The 15,467-nt window shown below is 58.1% G+C and overlaps 1 protein-coding gene across 1 annotated transcript; it reads right to left on the bottom strand.

Annotated features, from left to right (window-relative positions):
• Positions 1-500: 500 nt before the first annotated feature.
• On the bottom strand, positions 501-12,261 carry LOC117871758 (pulmonary surfactant-associated protein B-like). Its single transcript, XM_034759522.1, has 10 exons — positions 11,998-12,261; positions 11,355-11,426; positions 11,144-11,269; positions 10,149-10,277; positions 5,887-5,976; positions 3,806-3,989; positions 2,998-3,158; positions 2,490-2,570; positions 2,180-2,287; positions 501-1,899 (listed from the first exon to the last, which is right to left on the bottom strand). Exons 1-10 carry the CDS (start codon positions 12,259-12,261, stop codon positions 1,864-1,866), a joined length of 1,251 nt encoding a protein of 416 aa, XP_034615413.1. The 3' UTR covers positions 501-1,863.
• Positions 12,262-15,467: the final 3,206 nt, after the last annotated feature.

Below are 15,467 nucleotides of genomic sequence, written 5' to 3'. Positions count from 1 at the left end.
GAAATTGAGCTGTGAGCTTGGTGCTAACGAACAGCCACAAGAGCTGGAGAGCTAATAAAATGAACCAGAAAGCTAGACATCTTTTGAGAATGTCGAGGCCAGATTGTAGGCATTGGTTGGGATGGCGTCTTCCCCAGCCAGGAGATCAGAGGAACAGCCCCCCAGCAGCTTGGCTGTGCCATGAGCAGAGGGCAGCATTGAGGCCTGTTGTCACTCCCCTGAGAAGCCGTCGTGTGAGGAAAGAGGGTGCCAGAGAGAAACCTTTTGAACCCTTTGCGGGAGGGCAGGCTGGGGGCGTGCAGTCCCACAGAGCGACTGGAAGCAGCAGCCAACGCCAGAGAGGGATGGAGGTGCCTGGAGTGGGCCCGGTTGCCAACACTGCCACGGGAAGGATGTTAAAAACCCCAGTCAATCTGGGGTAGTAAAGAGTGAAGATGGAACTGGAAAGGGGCTGGAGGGGATGTAAAGGGCTGTAATCTCACCCTGGCCAGTCACCGTGTGTATCCAAAGCTTTATTTGTCAGGTACATTTCTCCATACAGCAAGCCGGAGCATTCACCCGCTACACCAAGCGAGGGGGAGCAGGGGGGCTGACCCTCGGGGGGGGAGCGTCTGTTTCCTGAAGCAGCTGAACATTGTAGACTGGGGGCATTTCAGATGTGACGTCAGTGTGCTGCTGTGGTTTTATCGCTGTGGCAAAGCTCGCAGCTGGGGAGAAGCACGTCTTCTGATGTGGGAGCCAAGCCAGCGTGTGGTTCTCGCTGTGACTCAGCGGCCGTGAGACCCTTCTCTTGTACAGCAGGCAGCACTGTCAGCCCCACAGCTCCCCAATGCCCCGCGGTCAGCAGGGCAGCAGTCTCTAAGTGGCACTGGGGCAGGGAATAGTATGTGTTGTGTCTTAATTCCCCCCGCCCCCACCTCAGCCCATGGACTCAATGCTCAAAATCTTGGAGCCAAATTTTTGCAGAGGCTACATCCCTCGAAGGCTGCTCCCTTTGCAAGGGGAGGGGAGGAGGTGGCTGCATCGCGGGCGGGCCCCTTGCTGGTCCAGGGGTGCAGGAGCAAAGAAGTTAGAATTTGCTTCCTGCAAGTGTGTGAAATACTGTCATGCTCCCAGCACAGGATGGGATCTGCCCAGCCCCACGGGGTGTGTGTGTGTGTCCTCCCTGCAGCAGCCACGCCCCTTGCAGGGGGGCCTGTGCAGGGCACAGTTGGGTTGGCATTAGTGGGCAGTGGGAGTGTAAGCTCCCCCTTTCTGAGGAGCACTCAGGAGGGACAGGAGCTTAGCCAGTTCTCCTCTCCCACCTCCTGTCTACGGTGCAGTCCACCTTGCAAACAGGGTCCCAGCATGGAGCTGGATCGCAGCTGGGTTTCAGGCCACAGCTGCCTGCGAGATGCAACACGTGCCAAACGCTGCCTTGGACCTGGTGGGGTTGGCCTGGCCTGGCAATTCTAGCTATAGCACACCCAGGGGCTTTGGATGTGTGACGACAGCTCCGGCTTGGTGCAAGAATCTCGGCCCGGCCGCTCGCACTGGCCCCAGCTGACTAGTTCTGAAGGCAGGCGTCTCCTCGGCAAGGAGGAGGCCACGTGAGATCTCTCTAAGCCGCCATGGTCCTGCCCAAGGACTATCCCTGCAGTGCTGGAGCTGCAAGCATTACCGCTGGTGCCACACGCCCTGGGGCAGAGCACATGCACGGGCCAGCAGCACTGAGTGGGTAGCCAAGGCTGGGGGGGCAGAGGGGAGGAAATTGCTCTCAAGGGGGTGAGATTGAAAGCAGAGGCTGCCCAGGTGGAGGAGAGGGAGGGGCTGGGCTGGCAGCAGGCAGGGGAGAGTTGGCTCAGCAGCCTGGCGTGTCTCCGGCTATGCCCAGCCGTGGGCCTGGCAGTGCTGCACGGCCTGGAAGGGAATGGGGAGAGGAGACGTTAGAGCCAGATGGGATCCCCTCCAGCTCCTGCCCCCCTGTGGCCCCAGCCTGGCTCCAGGCAGGAGGAACCTGGGCCCCAGTGATGCTGGGAAAGGGGCCCCATGGACCTGGAGCAGGTCTTGTGTCGTCCCCCCCACCTGGATCGGGGGAGCTGGGGTGGAACGGGGCCTCCTAGGGGAGTGAGGGGAGGCAAAGCTGAGTGTGCATTGGCTGGTCCCTTGCCCGTGTGCCTCCCCCCGGCACGGTACTCACCTGGCACTGCTCGGCAGTCTCCAGGCTGGAGCACCAGTAGGCTGGTCCCAGCGTACAGCCCTCGGCTCCGGGAGCAGGGCCCGTTCCAGCCTCACACGCGCCCAGCTCCTGTGTGCGGGTGGCAGAGAAAGCACAAGGCCCGTCAGCCTCAGGGGCAGGTCGGGGGTACAGGGCAGCTGGGGGGCAGCTCCCCTCTGAGTGGCGACGGAGGGAGCCCAGCTGGGAGCCACAGTAGCTGAGAGTCTCTCCCAGGATTTTCCTTTCAGGTCCTGGTGCCACCTGGCTGGGGGTGGAGGGGGACTCCTCTTACCTGGCACATGCTCTGGGGTTCCCAGGCCTTCGGCAGCAAGGTCAGCAGCTGGGGCCAGTGCCACTCCATGAAGCTCTTGCACTGGGGAGGGAGGAGGCGGGTTAGTGTCTCCCCCTGGTCGTCTGTCCATGGAGCCCCGGCCCCCTCCCCACTGATGCCCTCCTGCCCCCTGGGCACTCCTTGCAGATCTCAGGGGCACGGCTGACTTCACCTGGGAGGGTCCCTCTCTTGCAGAGAGACCCCATGGGGCATGGCCCCAAGGGCAGGGAGCTCAGACACGAGCACAGCATGGACCCCATCTTCACAGAGAGCCCCTTGTGTAGACCCTCCAGCCCCGTTCTGCCGCCAGGAACCCCACCCAACATGTCACATCCCCCGGCACCGACAGCCACATCCATGGGAATGGGACGCTGGGGAGGAGCTGGGAACTAGGAGCCATTTGGGGAGGGCACCCGATGCCCCTTGGCCTCATCACTCCTGTGTCACTGCCAGCAGCCTGGGCACCCACCTCCTGCCAGCCCAGGTGGGCACCGCTGCAGGCCCCAAGCAGAGCCGCCTCCACGTCTGCCACAGTGCTGTTCGCCTGCACGGTCGACTTCGCCAGGCCCATGACAGCAACGCAGGCCTGGCACTCGGCGCTCTGGGCAAGGAGCGGCACCAAGGGTGGCTCTGCAGGGGCAACAGGGAGTAACATGAGAGGCACAAAGACTGGCGGCAGCGTAGCAGCAGCTGGGGGCGGGCGTGAAATACACATGAGCCCCAGAGAACGTCTCCAGCCAGTGCCCTGGTCCTACCCCCAGGGACCATCAAAGCCCAGGACCAAGGCAGCCTGGCCAGGACAGCATTACAACGCAGCTTATTTATAGCCTTGCCCCATCCCCACATGCCTTGGTGCCCCAGGCTCCATCTCCTGGCATTGCTCCACACTACAAGCCCTAGAATGCCTCAGTTCTGGCTGCAGCCATGACAGCCTAGTACTGGGCCGGGGAATTGCCGTTGAAGGGCCAACACCCTGCTCTCTAGCGAGTCTATGCTGCAATGTAAGCCCCTGGCTTGAACCTGGGCTCAAGCCTAACCCCCCTTGCGTCTACACTGCATTTGTGCTAACCCAGGGCCAGATCCCAGGTCCCTGCAGGGCTGGCAGGTCCAAGCTCGAGTTAAGCTGGTGGGTCTGCACACTGCAGTGTGGACACCAGAGCCTCATGTTCAAGCACGGGTCAGAAAATCCTTAACCTAGGGTTAAAATGCAATGTAGACGCTCCAGCCCCCAAGCCCAGGAGCAGCAGAGTGGGGTCAGGGCCAGGGCCAGGACTCACCTGGGCCGCAGTTCTCCCCCGTGGCGCACATGAGGAGCATCCCACAGATCAGCCGCGGGCCCAGCTTGTCTAGGATCAGGTCCAGCACGGTGGTGGTGTATTTCTCCATCAGGCACTGGCACATGCCACCGATGGTGCCCGGCAGGAGACGGCAGAGCTGTGACATGGACTTGGCGATGGCCCCCTTGGGGAAGGGCAGACAGCCTGAGTCAGTGCCCCTCCGGGCTCTCTCACCCCTGGCCCCCCTAGCGGGTGGGCAGGTCTCCTCTTCCCCCCGGCCAGCTCCCGTTGCAGGAGTGGCTGCAGCAAGGCCCTAGGTAGACCCATTATTTTTTGCTGGACATTTTGGAAAATTCCAGGTTTTTCCCCAGGTTTTTCTGCCATTTTTTTCATCTTGTGGATGGAAAAACTCCCCGATTTAAAAAAAAAAAAAAAGTTAAAATGATTTTGCGATCAGATTTCAAGGGCTAGATCAAATGTTTCTGTTTTTAAAAGCCGAAGAACTTTGACCAAAACCCAAAGATTTTTACCCATTTTTTTTACTGAAAATGGTTGTTTTCATAAAAAAAAATCTGGAAAATTCCATTTCTTTTTGGATGGAAGAGGCATTATTTGACTACCCATGTCACCCTCGGGGTGGGTCAGCCCCACTGCCCTGCTCTGTGCCCACTGGGCGCAGATGCCAGCTGCAGCTGCCACTGCAGGAGGCAATTTAGGTTGCACAGGAGTTTCTCTGCAGTGGTGCCAGAGGCCCCGAGCACAGATGCCTGGCACCATGTAAACAGCTGAGCTGAACCGTAAGCAGGGCACTAGGGCTGATATCTCAGAGTTACCCTGGGCATTGCAGTTCTGGGTGGAGCGGAACCTCTGCCGCAGAGGAATTGCCACAGGGCCTTGGCAGTTCCAGGCTCACAGTCTGGGGGCCTAAAGTCTCCTTCGAGCTGACTGAGAATTCTCCACTGAAATTAGTTTCCAACCAAAATTGCAGTTTCTGCAAACAATTGAAATTTTCCACCTGAAAAACTCCAACCAAGGGTTTGGTTTTGAGTCAGCTCTCGGGGGGGGGTCAGACTTAAAGCGGAGGCTGCCCCGGGTGGAGGAGAGGGATCGGCTGAGCTAGGAGCAGAAGCCAGCCTGGGGGAACAGGCAGGGGAGAGTTGGCTTAGCAGCCTGGTGTGTCTCCAGCTATGCCTGTGCATCTGCCTGTGGTACCTCAGGAGTGTTGTTGTTCTCCCCTACTTGGACTAGATCTCCCATGATGCACCATGGTGTGCCCTCTAACCAAGCCATGTGGTGCATCATGGGAGATGTAGTTTGGCTAGTGAGTCCGGCCCCTAGGGGAGAGCGTGGGCAGGGGACTTGAGGCACTGTGGCACCCTGGGAAGGCGCAGTTTGGTGTCAATGTTGAACCGACTCCAATGAAACATGTTTGGAGCTTTTTGTCCCATAAAAACACTTTGATTTTTTGTCCCAACTTGGGAGCAAAACAAAGGCTGAACTGTGAGCATTTCCCGCAGGTCCTGATTCCCACTCCCTCCTCTCCAGTTCAAGGGCACCTGGGGTTATTGTCCCCGCGGCATTGCCCATTGCCAGCCCCTGCTGCTCCTCCTCGGCTCAGCCAGCCAAGCCAGGCTCCGAATTCCAGTCGCTCTCGGTTCTGCCAGCCCCATCCTGCCCTGGGGCCCAGGTGTGCAGCCCCACCCCTGAAGGTGACCGATGGCACCTCATGTCCAACATGGGGAGGGTCCAGCTCTCCCGGAGCTGCGTCGGAGTGGCGGGGGGATCCAGGGGAGCCATGGAGCGAGCAGGGCTGCTCCCCAAGTAATTTGTTCAGAGCTAAAACGCACTTTCGTTTCCTCAAGCATTTCCCACGTGGCAGAGCGAGCGTCCCCCATGCCCTGCCCTGGGAGCTGTGGGCTGCCAGCACCTGTACCAACCAGCGCCGGCTGGGCTGAGACCTGCCTAGCTTATTTCATAGCCTCCCATTTGCTGCCAGCCTAGGCGGGGCTGGAGCCAGTGGCCAGCTCTGGGGTCTCTCCCGCGATGCCCCGGGGACGAGGGGAGGATGGTGGGCGCAGCACCTTGGGGATGGTGGACTCTATCCGGCCGACGAAGGAGCGGCACATCCAGCACAGTGGGAGCGGGAACGGCAGGTCCTTGCTGTGGCCTCCCTTGGGAAAAGAGAATGGGGTCAGCTCCAGCAGCCGGGGGCTGGCCTGGCAGTGCCAGGCAACCAGCCAGAGACTGGGGCTGGCGTCTGGCCCGTGGCACCTGAGCCCCACCTGAACCCTTGAGCTTCACTCCCACAGCCAAGCCAGGGAGCCCTTCAAGCCAGCCAGTCTCCAGCCACACGTGGCCTGGCAGGACGGGACCTTGGCTGCCTTACACATAACACAATGCTCACTGTTCTGGATCTAGGCAGCCCTGGTTTGATCCCCACTACCACTGCGGACCTGCCTGGGGTGTGGCAGCCCAAGGGGTGGCCCCTGTGGGGATGTGGGCTGGGTGGATTTTGTAGCGAGCTCCATGAGTGGGGCAGAGTCCCCACCTGGACACTGGGTGGTGCTGTCCTCTCTGGTGGCTGGATGCCAGAGATGTTTAGGAGGTTGCTATGGCTGTCTGGATCTGCAGAGAGCCTGACACAATTGCTGGGAGAATAGAAGGCACCACTGGCCATCACATACAGCCCCCAGCTAAAACCTCTCCAGCACATTATCCACGATCTACAACCTATCCTGGAAAATGATCCCTCACTCTCACAGACCTTGGGAGGCAGGCCAGTCCTCGCTTACAGACAGCCCCCCAACCTGAAGCAAATACTCACCAGCAACTACACACCACACCACAGAAACATCAACCCAAGAACCAATCCCTGTAGCAAACCTCGTTGCCTACTCTGTCCCCATATCTACTCTGGCGACACCATCAGAGGACCCAACCACATCAGCCACACCATCAAGGGCTCATTCACCTGCACATCCACTAATGTCATATATGCCATTATGTGCCAGCAATGTCCCTCTGCCATGTACATTGGCCAAACCGGACAGTCCCTCCGCAAAAGAATAAATGGACACAAATCGGACATCAGGAATGGTAACATACATAAGCCAGTAAGTGAACACTTCAATCTCCCTGGTCATTCTATTACAGATTTAAAAGTCACTATCATTGAACAAAAAAACTTCAGAAACAGACTTCAAAGAGAAACAGCAGAACTAAAATTCATCTGCAAATTTAACACCATTCATCTGGGCTTGAATAGGGACAGGGAGTGGCTGGCTCATTACAGAAGCAGCTTTTCCTCTCCTGGAATTGAAACCTCCTCATATATTATTGGGAGGGGACCACATCCACCCTGATTGAATTGGCCCTGTCAACACTGGTTCTCCACTTGTGAAGTAACTCCCTGCTCTCCATGTGTCAGTATATAATGCCTGCATCTGTAACTTTCACTCTATGCATCTGAAGAAGTGAGGTTTTTACCCACGGAAGCTTATGCTCAAATAAATCTGTTAGTCTTTAAGGTGCCACCAGACTCCTTGTTGTTCAAATGAAAATGAATCCACTGACTTTGCTTTCGAAAAATCCAGTGGAGCTAGCTTAAAGGAGGCTTCATGAATTGAAATTGGAAGTGAACAGTTTGTGTCTCAGGTTCAAAAGGAAGGCTGGATTCCTGGCGTTACACAGCAGAGCAGCCTTGTAAATAGTCCCATAGACACTTTTGGATATGTCAGGTGATTTCTTAGTAAGCTCTGATGCATCTGGTGCCTTGTGGATGCAGAAATTGGTAGCTGAAAAGCAGGAGAACTGTAGTTCAGACATGATGATAGAAAATGGTTGTGTCTCTTTAAGGCATGTTGTCCATGCAAATGCCCTAGCTCACAAGGGAGGAACAAAGTTGCCCATAGTGGCTGGCAACAAGCACATAGCTGGCGAGCCCATAGATTATGGTGTACCAGAAAGCTCAAATTTCAACCCTCTACAAAGGGAAAAGAAGGAAGGCAAGTTGCCCCTTGAAAGGCAAACGCCCTAACAGACTTGCCTTACTCATCTCTAAAATACCGAAGCCCCGAGGATGTGGTTAAACTAAAAGTCTATGTTAAGAAAACCCTGAAGTAAAGGGAACTCTACAAAGGTTCAAAAGGGATATTGAACAAGCTGACCTAAAGAATGATGTAGCTAAACAAAAGGTTTGGCATGACAAACATGATTGTGATTGTGCACTTGTGACAGATTTGATGTTAATATTAATGCTAATGTTAATTCTTGTAACTAGTTTTCATGGCTGATGCCAAAAACTGTAAAAATGTCTAATGTGTATGACTTATGGGGGAAATCCTCAAACATGTTAAGAGTGGTACATGAAAACATACTGTGTAGTAGAAACCCTTATGATTATGCTGTTTGGGTCAATAAGAACACACTTTGTATTAGAAAGCCTAATAATGTTGAGGTTTCACAGCTAATGCCTATACACAATCTTAAAACTTTCCACAGCAGAAAAACCATTACAAGCTTGGACTGCTGTGCAAAAAGGGAAACTGAGGCACAGCACCTCACCACCTTCATGGCTAAATGTCAAAATAACTGCTCTCTGAAAAACATTGATGTCTATGTTAAGTTAACACATAGGCTCAATCCTGAAATCACTAGAGTGTTTGACAGAGTATGGACTAAGTTGTCAACTTGAGTCAAAGGATGCATCACTAATTTGGCCTTACAAAGGATTCAATATAAACACAGCTCATATCAATATTGGGAGGTCCTTAAGGTGTATCCAGGAGCTTCAAATACTCCCGTCTACACCAATCTCACGCTGGGGGTGTAACGCATGGCCAGAAAGGGTTAAGCATCCTGCAGGATAAATGACCCAAATTCAACCTTTAGAGACATGTTTGAAAAGTATGCGAATGGTAATTAGGGCCATTCCATGTTAGATAGGCCAGAACTTTGAAATGCAACCCTGTACTGTTAGAGAATTAGAGGTGATACTAATTGTATGTGTGTACTCATATCTTGTTAAATGTTAGCCATGGAAACAGACAGTTCCTGTCTGTCATTATAGCTATTGATTCAGAGATCAAAAGGGAATATTAAGATTTAGATGAATCTTGGGTGAAATAATGTCATTGTCTAGATGTCTCTTTAAAGTTTGTGATAAACTGCCTAATGGATAAATTGCCTTATGTTAATCAGTGTAGCTAATTACCGGTGATGCTTAGGAAATAGGTCTACTTCCAAGTCTCCAAGATTGTCTATTGTTCACCTAAGGACTCCGAGCTGTCAAGAGAAGGCCAGGAACTGTATAAAATCCCCTTGGGTCCGGATCCTTTTGATCTCAGATCTGCTGGATGCTTCATGCCGGGGAAGCTTAAGTCATAAGACTGAACTCTCCAATCCTGCCTGGATCACCCTGAATAAAGACATTGGACTGTAACCTCTGGACTAATTCAGAGAACTCCAAAGCTCCCCATCTCTGCTATGAATCTGATCTCAGAACCGTTCTCATCTCTGCCTGTATATTGATCTTTTAACCAATCATCTCTTTTCTTTTGAAATAAAGTTTAGTTTAGTTAATAAGAATGGGCTGTAGCGTGTATTTGGGTAAGATCTGGAATACTCATTAACCTGGGAGGTGATGTGTCCGATCCTTTGGGATTGGTAGAACTTTCTTATATGATGAATAAGATTTTCAGTAATCCCATCGTATTTGACTTGGGTGTCTGGGCAGAGGCCTGAGGCTGGGTTGCTTTATGGAACTGTGTTGCTGGCTGCTGGGTAACCGGTGAGGTATAACAGAAGCTGTTTTGGGCTGGCTGATAAATCAAAGTATTGGAATATCCCCCAGCTCTAGGGATCGTCTGCCCCATTCTTTGCACTTCACCCTAATTGAATAACTTCAGTGTGGCTCCCCGGGCCCCCCGTCACATGCTCCAGGGCAGGCATTGAACCTGAGCCTCTGCTTGAGCTAAAGGACCCAGCTGTATGAGCTCAAGGCTAGGTAGCTTCCCTGCTGCCCCTCAGAGTGATGGGCTCAGGCTCTCAGCAGACTCAGGCAGCCAGACTGCTCCAGGGGGTTTCCTTGTCAGTCATCAGGGGTTGTCAGTGAAGCTGGGATCCAGGAGCCCAATTCCATGGTGCAGGGAGGGGCTTGGTATCAGGCTGTGTGGTGTCATGGGGCACCCAGGGCACGGGGGGACGTATGGGCACCTAGGCCTGGTGCTGGCCCTCTGTATGGGGGAGCTGCCCACAGAATTCAGCACATCAGCCCTGCTGAAGTAGGTAGAGGGACCCCACATGGCATCAGGATTGGGCCCAGAGGGGGTGGAGGTGCCTATACCTGGGTCTGACCATCAGGAAGGTCCAGGCGGAGACCCTGCAGCAGCTGGAGAACACACTTGTGCTGGATCTGGTCCTGCGACGGGTCCGTGGGGCACAGGCCCAGCCTGCCACAGATGGAGGCGGGTTTCTGAGGGGCAGAGCAGTGGTCAGGGACACGGGGGGAACAGAGGGGGGATGTGGTTTTGTGCCCTGGGATCCGCGAGTGACACAATGGGGAGCAATGCCCAGGGGCCCCAGGACGGGAGCAGAGCTCCCTGAGTTCTGACACTGCCCTGACCCCTGGGGCTGGGAATTCCTCTGGAGGGGCGGATCCCAGTGGTGCAGGGGACTGGGAACCCCTTGGCTGTGGGGTGTCACTGTCTGCGCCCCCTGCTGGAATTGCCCAGTTCAGCTGTGGGCCCATTCTGATCCAACCTGCCTCAGTTCTACTCTCCTGTCTGCCAGGCTGGACTAGCAGGAGGAGAGACCCCTGCACGACAGAGTGACCCCAGCCAGCCCATCGTGAGGCGGGGTGACCAGCCAGCACTGCCCAGCCCTTGTGCCCACGGGCACCGGCAGAGCAAGACTGGGGCTCAGTGGGTTGGGTCACCATCCCCTTGGCACAGCGTCTGCCAGCGAGCCCAGGGCAGGCTCGGGTGCCTGGTGGGTCCAGCAAGGGACAGGGCAGCAGGACTGGCCTTGGCTGGGGAGTAGGGTCTAGTGGGGTAGAGCAGGCAGGGCTGGGACTCCTGGGTTCTAGTCCCTGTCTCTGTCCCTGACTCACTGGGACCCCGGGTAAGTCCCCTCCTCTGTGCCTCAGTTTCCCCACCAGCCCATGTCCCAGCTGTGTGGCTGGTGCTCCTTTGGGCTGCTAGCCCTTGGGGGTGGCTTTATTTATTGGCATCGTGCGAGGGCAGCAGGGCCCCCTGTTATCTGATTGGCTGGGCGCTGAAAGTCAGGCAGTGATAGGGATCCCCCACCCCCCGGGGAAGGGGCCAGGTGGGTCCCACTTACGATCTGCCCCTCCAGGCAGGCGATGAAGAGGGTGAAGTATGTGTCCACCACCTTCTGGCAGTGTGGCACCAGGGTGTGCAGGGGCAGCAGGGTGCACTCGTGGGTCAGGTACTTCTGGATGCTGTCCTGTGGGGAGAAGGGGTGTGAGTGGGGCAGAGCCAGCGCCCACCCCCCAGGTCTAGCAGAAAGGAGCCCTGGCTCCCCACAGTACCTTGAAGGCTGAATCCTTGGCCATGCGGGTCAGGATGGTGACGATTTGCCCACAGTCCGCGCACATGTCCTCCTGTGGGGGAGAAACCATGTCAGGGGCTGAGTGGGGGGGGGGGGGGGGGGGGGGGGCGGGGGTCAGGGCCCCTCTGTGGGGCCCCAGCTGCTCCTCCTTCTCCCCGCACACCCATCAGCAGGGCATGGCCCTGGGCCAGCGCGCCTCGGGCACCCCCCAGCGCCCCGCCTCATGGCTGAGCCACCAGCCCCCCCAGATCCTGCCTCACGGCTCCCACCCACTCCCCAGCCATGGCTCCTGTGGGGGCCCCAGGGCCGCTCAGCTGCAGCCCCTCCAGGCCAAGGGCCAGCTGTGGCCACCCCGCTTCCTGGGACCCTGGTTCTGGCCCCACCCAACCCTCTCCCTGCTGGCCTCCCAAGGGCTCCCTGGACAGGGCTGGGGCCAAGCCCCCTGGGGCTCGGGGACATGCTGGCTGCCCCTAGCCAGGCTTCCCGCTGGCCCCAAACCTGGGACCTGCGGCTCTGACAGCACATGCCTCTGCCTGGCCGCAGCCCCCGGCTGGCACGGAATGGCCCCCCCGCATCTCACCCAGCCCCACCGCAGCAGGCTGCGGGGCACGGACGGTACCTGCCTTAGCAGCCTGGTTCCAGCCGGCCTGGGCACAGATCTGCACGGCACCGCACCGCACGGCTGTCGCCAGGCTCCGGCACCAGAACATCGGGCCCTCGGCACAGCCCTGCTGGGCCAGTGGGCTCCCGGCCAGGGCTAGGGACGAAAGAGGCCAAGGCCCGGTTAGTGACACGCAGCTGGGGCCTGGCCGGCACCAGGGACAGAGCCTCCATGCTGGGGCAGCTGTCCTTCGTCCAACACTCCCTCCGTCCCTCCCTCTCTGCATCCCTCTGTCTGTCCCTCCCTCCGTCCAGTCATCCCTCACTCCCTCTGTCCTTCCATCCATCCCCCCCCACCCGTTCCTCCCACCGTCCCCCGGTTCTTCCCTCTCTCCATCCATCCCACCCCAGCGGTGACGATCGCGTTATCAGACCCAGGACAGAACAGAGTTGGATGGATCTGGGGGATCCGTCCTTCTGCTGGCCGGGGGCTCGATCTGGCCCTTTGGGCTCCAGGACAGGGCACTAGAAACGCTCAGACCCCTCCTGCCCCATTTGCTCACACACCGGCGCGAAGAGGCGAGACCCTGTGGGAGTGAGGGACCCGTCCCACTGAGTTGCCCTGGGGGCGGTTCCCCTGCTCCTGTGAGGCCCAGACACGGACTCCCCCTATGGGGCATGGGGCTGCCCACGCAGGATGGGCAGCCAGCCCTTTGTTCCCCCTCCCTGTATTTGGGGCTTTTGGAGGGGGAGCTGGGTGGGAACCGCAACCCATCCCCTGCCCCCCAATTTCTAGCCCACTCCCCCCCCAGGACACTGGTCACCAGGCCCACCACTGGAACTGACCGATTGCCCTACCTGCCCAGTAGCAGCCAATGCTGGATACATTGGGGGAGGGGAAGCCCCCAAATGCACCTGGGCGCTGGGCACAGCGCTAAGAATCCCTTCCTGACCCCTGTGCCCTGAAGCATGAGTTTGGATCCCCCAAAGTGCCTGAGTTCCTGACGAAAGGCCCCTGCGGAGACCCAGCCCGAGCGGCCATGGCAGAAAACCAGCATGCGAGGCGGCGATCTGCCCTGGCTGGGAGCACTCTCTGGCTCCACATCTTCCACCAGCCTCAGCTGAATTCCCCACCCACGTGACAGCGTCAAAGGCAGGATGTGTTTCCAAAGGGGATGCTCCATTTTGGGACGGCAAAGAGCCTGTGGCTGAGCTGGCCGGTCCATGCCTGCAAAGCCGACACCAGCCACAGAACGGCAACTGGGCTGCGGGACGTCAGTGAAAGGCGCCGTCAAAACCAGGGGACCAGGTCTGGCAGCCAGAGGTTTTTCTCCCCACAGCCAGAGTCGCCCTTCTAGAGGTCGCTGCATCTCAAAGTGCTTACCCAAGGTGGGCCAGCAGCATTAGCCCCTTTTACAGATGGGGAAACTGAGGTACAGCACAGGAAAGGGAAGTTATCCAGAGTGAGCAGCAGAGCTGGGATAGAACCCAGGAGTCCTGTCTCCCAGCCCCTGTCCCCCCTGCTCTAACCACTAGACCCCCCTCCACTCCCAGGGCTGAGGAGAGAACCCAGGAGTCCTAGTCCTGTCCCCTGGACTCTTACACTCTGAGCTCTCCCATGTCTGGGCTACAGCTGCCCCTCCGGGCTCTGGATTAGTCCCACAGCGACCCGGTGGCACCCTGGCGCTGCACATGGGGCGGAGATGCAGGAGTCTGCCCCGGGTCCAAGGAGCAGCTCTGGCCCATTGTGGGGAGCGAAGGACTTCGTGGAAGGGTCCCTCCTGCCTCCACCCCATGCGCCCATCGCTGGGGAGGAGATCCAGGCTTGGAGGGCAGAGCTGAGAGAACCAGCCCTGTCCCATCTCCCCCAGCCTGGGCAGGAAGGTCCATGAGGTCCCGTCTCATCGCTCCCCCAGGGGCCCGGCTGGGTCCCCCACAGCCCACTCCCCATGGCTCAGACATCTCTGCCCCCAGGCCTTGCCGTGTGAGGGGTCCCCCCGCCTCACAGACGCCCCCATCAGGGGCTCTCCTCATGTGCCCATCGCTCCCCTCCCAGCCCGGGGCCATGCACCGTGCTGGCTGGATTCGTGGGGACGATTCCCTGCCCCAGGCAGCGTAGGGGTGGAGGGCGGCAGCCCAGTCCCAGTGTTCCTACCTGAGCCTCCGCAGAGCAGGACAAGCAGAAGGAGGCGGGACCCAGCCATTCTGAGTTCAAGGATTCGAGCACCCGCATCCCGCGCCCCTTTTATAGCCATGCTGGGCGAGGGGGGCCCGGCCCAGCCAATGGGACTGTGCCCAGGATCCCCCTGGAGGAGCAGGGGTGGGGCTTGGATTAAACTCAGCAAAGTGAGTGGCTAAGAGGCAAAAGTACTCAGCTGGGGTCCAGCCCCGGTGCCCCTCACTCCCGATCTGCAGCCCCCGCTATCCCAGCCCTGGCCCCCCAACTCTGCCGGTGCCCCTCACTCCCACGGGCACCAGGTTGGTATAATTTTTTGGGGTGCCCAGAATGGGTCCAAGCAGAGCCATCCCGTCCATAGGACTAATCAGGGTAACAGTCCCGGGCCCCGCGCTTTGGGGAGCCGCACGCTTCAGGGGGATGTGGGGTCCACATCCAGGGTGGCCTGAGGGATTAGCGGGGGGCCTGGTGCTGGCAGCAGCAAGTGAGCTGGCCCCAGCCTGCCCCACTTTGCTTCGCCCCTCCGGCTCCCGGCATCGCTCGGGGAGGGGGCAGAAGCCAGAAAGAGGTGGGGCAGGGGCAGAGGCTTGGGGGAAAGGGTGGCGTGGGGCCAGGTTACTTGCTGCTGCTGGCGCCAGGCCCCTGCTGATCCCCCAGGCTGCCCTGGACTCCACGGCCTCCTGAGGTGTGAGGCCCCCCAAAGCGCGGGGCCCAGGGTGATTGCCCTGGTCTGTCCTATGGACGGGATGGCTCTGATTAAATATAAACCCAAACATTGGTGGAGCCGGGCCCATGTTCCTGAATATTGATGGAGCACAGGCCCCATGCTCGCTGCCTATGCTCACTCCCGATCTGCAGCCCCTGCTACCCCAGCCCTGGGCCTCCCAGCTCTGCCAGTGCACCTCACTCCCGATCTGCAGCCCCTGCTATCCCAGCCCTGGGCTCCCCCCACAGCTCAGCCCTGTAAGGTGCCGTTTGGAGTCTCACTCAGGTTTCTGTCTGTGGTGATCAATGGGGGCCTGACGCCCATGTGATCCAGCCAGTGCGCTCAGGGCTCAGTCTGTGGCTGAACTCAGGCCTGGCATCCCCCCAAATGTGGGGCGTGCGACCAGACCCCCGTGCCTTGTGCCTGTGCCACTTGGCGTGGGGCTTCCTGTGTCAGAGCCCCGGGCTGCACAAGGCCTCAGGGAGGCTGGGGGCTCTGGACCGGGAGTGGGGGTTGAACCAAGCAGGGCCAGACGCCTGGTCCTAGATCAGGATCCAGCCCCGCCCGCTCGGAGGCTGGTGCAGCTGAGCAAACAGCCCCGAGTGGCCCAT

This window comes from Trachemys scripta, chromosome 2 (genome assembly GCF_013100865.1).
Source record: "Trachemys scripta elegans isolate TJP31775 chromosome 2, CAS_Tse_1.0, whole genome shotgun sequence".
NCBI lineage: Eukaryota > Metazoa > Chordata > Testudines > Emydidae > Trachemys > Trachemys scripta.
The sequence above is the reverse complement of the archived record's forward strand: the minus strand, read 5'-3'. Positions and strand labels throughout refer to the sequence as shown.